This window comes from Somniosus microcephalus, chromosome 26 (genome assembly GCF_052327205.1).
Source record: "Somniosus microcephalus isolate GS21.2 chromosome 26, FLI_Smic_1.0, whole genome shotgun sequence".
Classification (NCBI taxonomy): Eukaryota; Metazoa; Chordata; class Chondrichthyes; order Squaliformes; family Somniosidae; genus Somniosus; species Somniosus microcephalus.
The window spans coordinates 22,186,620-22,193,463 of record NC_141012.1 but is presented as its reverse complement, the minus strand read 5'-3'; the positions used below and the strand labels follow the sequence as shown (position 1 = coordinate 22,193,463).

Here is a 6,844-nt window from a genome sequence, read left to right as displayed (position 1 = left end):
TCCCACTCCAGGGATTCGAGCACTACAATCTAGGCCTGACACTCCGGTGCAGTACTAAGGGAGTGCTGCACTGTCGGAGGTCCTATCTTTCGAATGAGACATGTTGATGTAAAAGATCCCATGGCACTATTTCGAAGCAGAGCAGGGGAGTTATCCCTGGCGTCCTGGCCAATATTTATCCCTCAATCAACATCACTAAAACAGATTATCTGGTCATTATCACATTGCTGCTTGTGGGAGCTTGCTGTGTGCGAATTGGCTGCCACATTTCCTACATGACTACACTTCAAAAAGTACTTCATTGGCTGTAAAGTGCTTTGGGACGTCCGGAAGTCGTGGAAGGCGCTATACAAATGCAAGTCTTCCTTTGCAATTACACTTTAACTGGTTGAAATTAACGGCAAGACCAGTTGTCGCCGTTAGGTGGCGGCGCTGAGCCTTGAACAGAACCTTCCAACCAGCACAGTGAGACCCACCTGTTCCAGACAGCGGCAGAGTCCGCCCCAGATCAGACCCTATCTCTAACAAGCCCTGCGGTAAAACACAACTCTCTGGGTACAACGAGGAGGGGGAAATGTGATAAGGAGATAAACACCTCCGGGCCCCCTCAAGTTTGAGAAACATAACATTTCGCAATCACATAGTACTTCTCTGAAAGTCGGAGATGGGGGAGACTGGTTTGGAGGGGAACATAATGAATGTTGGACTCGTTTAAAGCTCAGTGTAATGGTTAAGACATATACAAAACAAGTCGGTGCAGCCGTCATTGCATAAATATTGCAAGGAAGAATACGACCCCTGATTTGTTCCCTATTGAGATTAACTGTTAACAGCAAGATATATTCAGAGAGGGCAGATGATAACTTTAGTGCTGCCCTGATCCCAGCCTGAGTTATCAGATGTTTATTTTGCTAGCTCGGTCTGTTTTCTGGCGCATCTCTCTTTATATGTATCCCTCTCTCTCTCTCTCTCTCTCAATCATCCTTCCGGTCGATATAATGTAAGCATTGTTATATTGTGGGCTGGGGACAGATAGCTCATTTGAGAAAGTAGCGACTAGTCCACAAGGCCACACTGATGCAGCCATTCTGACATGAACCCAGGCCCTGCGGGACCCGGGGAGGGGTCGGCTCCGGCTCTCCGCTTTAAGTGAAGACCTTTGCCCCCGGGATCCCAGGCGGTCGGGAAGATCTCCCGGGCAGCGATTCAGACCAGATGCCGAGCTCGCTTGCAGTACCCGGGTTTAGCGACAGGACGAGGTCGGCGCTGTTGGCCAGCAAATCGCCCAAAGAAGCGATCAGGTCGACAGCATTTTATTTTTAAAAAACCACCCTCTACCCCAAATAATAAACAAATCGCTTCAATCACTATCCCGAATGTAAATAAATAATTTCTTTCACTCATTTTTCTAATTGCTTTAGTAAACCGTTGATATGGTTTCCCCGCATTCCCACTGGCCAGTTACACAATCCGATCTGCAGGAATCCGAGGATTGTGTGTGTGTGTGCCTTTAATTGCTTTAACACGAGGAGATTGGTGTAAACATCTGCATTCAGTTAGTGGCACAGGTCTGTCCGATTGGAATAATCTTTGTTTACAGCATACTTTCACTGCAAGTTTCAAACCGTTCAGAGAATGGTATGTTTGTGTAACAGTAACAAGTGGAGTGTGGAAATATGTCTACATTGCGGGGCAATTAAGATCTCGTGATTGTTGCAGGACTCCCGAGCGAAATATCATTCTTAAAGGTATCTCCAGATGTTAGAAAGACTGGGACTCGCTCGATGACTCTTTTGATATTCTTGGAGAGCGTCCCCTTTTTGGAGGGTCTGATCGTCAAGTCGAGTGTGTGTGTGTGTGATGCAGAGCCTCGGTGTATCTCTCTGCCCTGCTGCTTCGTTTACTGAGCAATCGGAATTAAATTGCCGGGAGATGCAATGATTTAACACACACACTCTCCCAAACTTGCTTCATTTTACACTGTGGAAAGCAGGGGGCTGAGAATCCAGGGCGAGAACTAGCGCCAGCTGTGAAGCTTTATGTCAAAAGATCAGCTGCATCTCCTGCGCTCTCCACAAGACACTTGGGGCGATTGTTATCTGTGCTTTTCCTCCCCAAGATGTCTTGTCCGTGGAATGTGTGTGTGTGTAAGAATGCGGCCATCAGATTCACTAGTCTAATTCTAGTTTGGATATCGGCTACTTTCCATTCAATAAGGACACACAAGCAATCATCACAATTAAAAGGGCAATGCGCCTTTATTCAGTGTCTGTCCTTCAAACGCCGGCGAATGATCAGCGACCCTTGTGTGTGAGCGGCTTCACTTTAACAAAGCACCGAAGGAGGCGCGCGAGCAGTATTTCAGGCTCGCAGCCCAACCTCAAAGCGATCAAAACCGATTTATCCCGAAAGCCAATCTGTAATCGATCCCACGCCACAATATAGTTAGCGGAGCTTGATTCTAAATGCGGCGAAATGCTGGCAATGACTTGAAGGAGTTAACTGGCGGGGTGGGGCGGGGTGGAGATGCGCTGGTGCAACATTCGGTTATTCATCCTGTCAGGTACTTGGTCTTCAAATAACAGAGCAGGTCCCTGGATCCCGGCCACGGTCAATCCTTCTTCTGGGTGGGATGCAACACATCTCTATCGTGATAGGATGTGCACTGGTAATATCTGGAGGGGAGGGGGGCAAACCCGCCTCTAAGTGGTTGAAACACTACATTATATTTAAAAACACACACACACATACATCCAATAAGCATTTTCCAGGAGGTCCCAGCCCTGATTTGCACGGCTGTTTACACATGACAGAATGTATATAAAGCACAGGCTCCCTCCACACTCCAACACACAGGTACCAGAGGTAATGGAGCACTCTGCCAGCAGCCGTGGATTTTACATTACAGAGCTCACAGATTGCTGAGAGAATATATTTCTGGATTTATTTTAATGCGAAAGGAACTCCCCCCGCTTTCCCCCTTTTTTTAGATTAAGAATCGGCGTTGGACTTTTATTTTTAAAAAAAGGAATCTCACTTTTTTGTTTGGAAGAAAATAAGAATAATTTAACAATGTTAGCGGTAACTAGATCGATCATAATTCTGGATTTTTTCCTCCTGTTCACCGAGTCCACTCTCTCCATGGAAAGTCAATTGGTCACCCCGGTCCGGCTCGACGCTGCATCCAGGGAGAAGCACTTCTTGCAAAGAAGCACCGAAGATGTCCAGCGGCGGAAAGTGGCTTTTAAAATCGAGGCGTTCGACGAGGAGTTTTATTTGAATTTGGTGCCCGACTCCAATTTCCTGGCGCCGGCGTTCACCGTGCAGGCGCTGGCCGCAGCGCCCAGTGCCGCCTGGGGTACCAGCCTGAGCCACTGTTTCTATTCGGGCTCTGTCAATGCCGACCCGGGATCTTTTGCAGCTGTCAGCCTGTGCGACGGGATGCACGGAGCTTTTGGTTCCAACGGATCGGAGTATCTCATCCAACCGCTTAAAAACCAGAGCGGGACCCCGGCCGGCGCAGGTGCCGACAGCACTCACGTTATCCGCCGCAGGAGCGCCCCCATTCCCTCGGTTAACGCCACCTCCCGATGCGGCGTGAGCGGGACCCACGCCAATGTAGAAGTCCTCGAGAAATTTAAAGGTGATCTGATTTTTTATTTTATTTCTCTAGCAAGAGCATTTGCAATTTGCAGACTCATTTAAATTTAGGAGGCGCGTCAAAATCTCTTTCCCTGATTTACGTCAAATCTACATCAGAATTCCCGGTCACACAGCTGCAATGACATTGAAACATGTTGGGGCTCCTTTTAACTGATTATATTTTACTGAATTGCATTTAAATTTTTAATTTAACGCAGGTTTTGTCTACAGTCAGCACTTTTTGGATTTGTCAATTTCGGTAACTGACTTGGGTCGGGAAGTGACCAGCCGGCCAGTTACACCAGGAAGCCGGTAACAACATTGTGCGCATTGCTCTGCTAATCTGCAGACTCAGCCGTTTTGTACAAAATTCTTTCTTTTTCCCGCCTTTGCGCCATCATTTCCTGCAGTTCTGACTTTATATGGGTAAAATATTTATCAAATGCAGTAAAACTCTGACATGTCCGAGGCAACCACTGCAAATGCGCACCGTGCCTTTTTGTAAGGAGATGTTGCACACTGTAACTGTAACTGCAGTCACTGTAATTACACTTGGCGCTAACGGGATTGCGGTTTCCAGAACCATTTTTCTTACTGCAAAGTGAAACTTCGCCTTTCCTTCCCACCCCGATCTCCCCGTTCCTTCTCTCGGGGCCAGTGACAGTCAGCTGAAGTTTTTAAGCTCCTTCTTTACACTGGTTCTGTCAGGATGTGTTCTGCTCCCCTTACTGTATCTCTACAGAGGGGTTGAACCCTGCATTTCACGTGATCAAACTTGTCATGTGTGACCCCCGCACTGCAGCTGTGCATTTTATCCACATCTGTTGCCGCCCTGTCACATTGGCGGGAGTGGGGGTGTTTCTAATGTTCTGGTGATTGTGATATCGCATCTTTATGATTCTCAGAGCCACGATGAGCTTTCACTCCTTAACAGCGGCGGCGGCTCAAACATCTTGCAGCTGAATCATTGACGGACCAACAGTGTCCCCGTGACTGGAATGGCTTTAGCTGTTAACCCTTTGGAGGCTGTGGGACCAGTTCTGCACAACGACATCCCACATTTCCCGGTTTAGTTCATTCCGACACATGTTCAGTTTCAATATCAAGCGTTTACTTTGTCGTAATCTGCAGCATGGCATGGCACAGAACTGCCGGACTGCCTCTGTGCTGTCAGACTGCTTCTCCCACATCCAGTCCTGGATGCGCCGCAATTTTCTACAAACGTTGTGAAGACCGAAGCTACAAACTCTGGACACTTGCCACTGATTCCACCCCGCCTCCCTGGCCACTATTGGGCTGAAGGTGAAACTGCAACCTTGCACCTTGGCAGCCTATTTGACCTTGAGCTGAGCTTCCGACCCCATAGCCCTTCCATTACAAAGTCTGCCTACTTGCACCTCGGTAACATCGCCCGCCTCCACTTTTGCCTCAGCTTATCTGCTGTTGAAACCCTCATCCACACTTTTGTTTCCTCCAGATTTGACTACTCCAGTGCTATCCTAGTCGACTGGCCTCCTATCTTCTACCTTCGATACACGTGAACTCATCCAAAACTCTGCTGCCCGTACCCTAACCCGCACCAAGTCCCGGTCACCCATCACCCCTGTGCTCACTGACCCACATTGGCTCTCGGCCCACCAAAATTCTCATCCTCCTGTTCACATCCCTACATGGCCTCGCCCCTCCCTATCTCTGTAACCTCCTCCAGCCCTACAACCCTCCAAGATCTCTGCATTCCTCCAACTCTGGCCTCTTGTCCCATCCACCAATCCCCTCACCCCACCATTGGCGGCCGTGCCTTCAGCCGTCTAAGCCATGAGCTCTGAAATTTCTCCACCTCGCGCTCTCCCTTTTAAGACCTATCTCTTTGACAAAGCTTTTAGTCACCTGTCCTAATATTTCTTTCTTTGGCTCAGCATCACTTGTTCGTTGTCTTCTCATGCTCCTGTGAAGTGCCTTGGGACATTTTCCTATGTTAAAGATGCTATATAAATGCAAGCAAGTTATTGTTGTAGCTCAGATCATACGTGACGGATTGCTTTATTGTCACTTCACCTCCCCCCCCCACCCACCCTTCCTCCATCTCTACCACTGTCTCACACAGTGGGATGATAATTAAATCTAAGACAAACCTTTATTGTAGAAAACTATTCAACATATTTGGCAACTGCGTAAGTACCATTTTGATGAATGCCTTCAAAACCGCTTAAGAGCCCATTGCATCTCTCCTCCCCTATTCATATCAACTAGACTACAATTATAAGATTAAGCCTATCCTCTAGTAACCAATATTTACCCTCAATGCACAGCCTATGAAACGAGGGAATCCAGGACAATTGGAATGAGGTTATCTAACTTAATTAAGATATTCTGTAGCTTTATGAAAATGACTGTGCTGTGCCTCCTAGCTTTCATTGGATTACATGCAAACCCTCTTTATGCTGTATATCACTTAGAACATTAATTATTAATCATAAGGTAATTTCTACTGAGAACAATTTGTGACACAGTACTTTTGTCACCTCTCTTTTGGACAAATTCAGCTTGCCCTTAACTGGAACAGGACTAACGACTGACTGGCAGTGAGTTAAATGGTGCAATTCAATCATGGAATTCTATTCTCTTTACGAACCACTTGAGATTTGGAGATTTCCGAGATTATCAGAATCACCTGATCAGTAGCTTCCCCGATACCTTAGTGGGGAAATGCACGGTGTGTTTTTGGTGCTAAGCCATAAAGATTCAAAGGCCTCGGATTTGATTCCTCCACTATGTTGAGTTAGCTGATCTTGCCTGGACTAGCAGTTGGGATGCTTCAATGTTGCAGCCTAGGGAGGTAATAAAATTCAGCTGGAATTCCTGCTCCCGATTAATGTCCAGCATCCCCTGGCAGAAAATGGGTGTATATGGATGTCGGGTAAGGAACGGATTGGATACAGTTTGATGCCTATTGATGCTTGAATAGTCTTGCCAATAGTTACTGTCTAGCTTCACACATGAAGAATGGTCATTTGGACAAGTTACCCCCAGATGGCTGTTCGGTCCAGCCAAACTTTACCCCAGTAAGAGTTGGCATCTTTTTAAGAGAAAAGGAGGGTGAAATAATAATTTACATTGGAGTAGAGGACAGCGAGTTACTTAAACAGATCTCCATTCTCTATCCAGTACAAAGTGCACTGGGATATCCATTATAATATTAGTA

At 46.9% G+C, this 6,844-nt stretch overlaps 1 protein-coding gene across 1 annotated transcript in view; it reads left to right on the top strand.

Annotated features, from left to right (window-relative positions):
• Window positions 1-1,320: 1,320 nt before the first annotated feature.
• The window catches only part of LOC147100339 (A disintegrin and metalloproteinase with thrombospondin motifs 15-like), a 50,861-nt gene continuing 45,337 nt past the window's right edge, over window positions 1,321-6,844 (top strand). Inside the window, exon 1 of the mRNA XM_085967948.1 lies at window positions 1,321-3,643. Coding sequence (XP_085824074.1) covers window positions 3,073-3,643 — 571 coding nt within the window. The 5' untranslated portion in view covers window positions 1,321-3,072. The remainder of the gene's footprint in view (window positions 3,644-6,844) is intronic.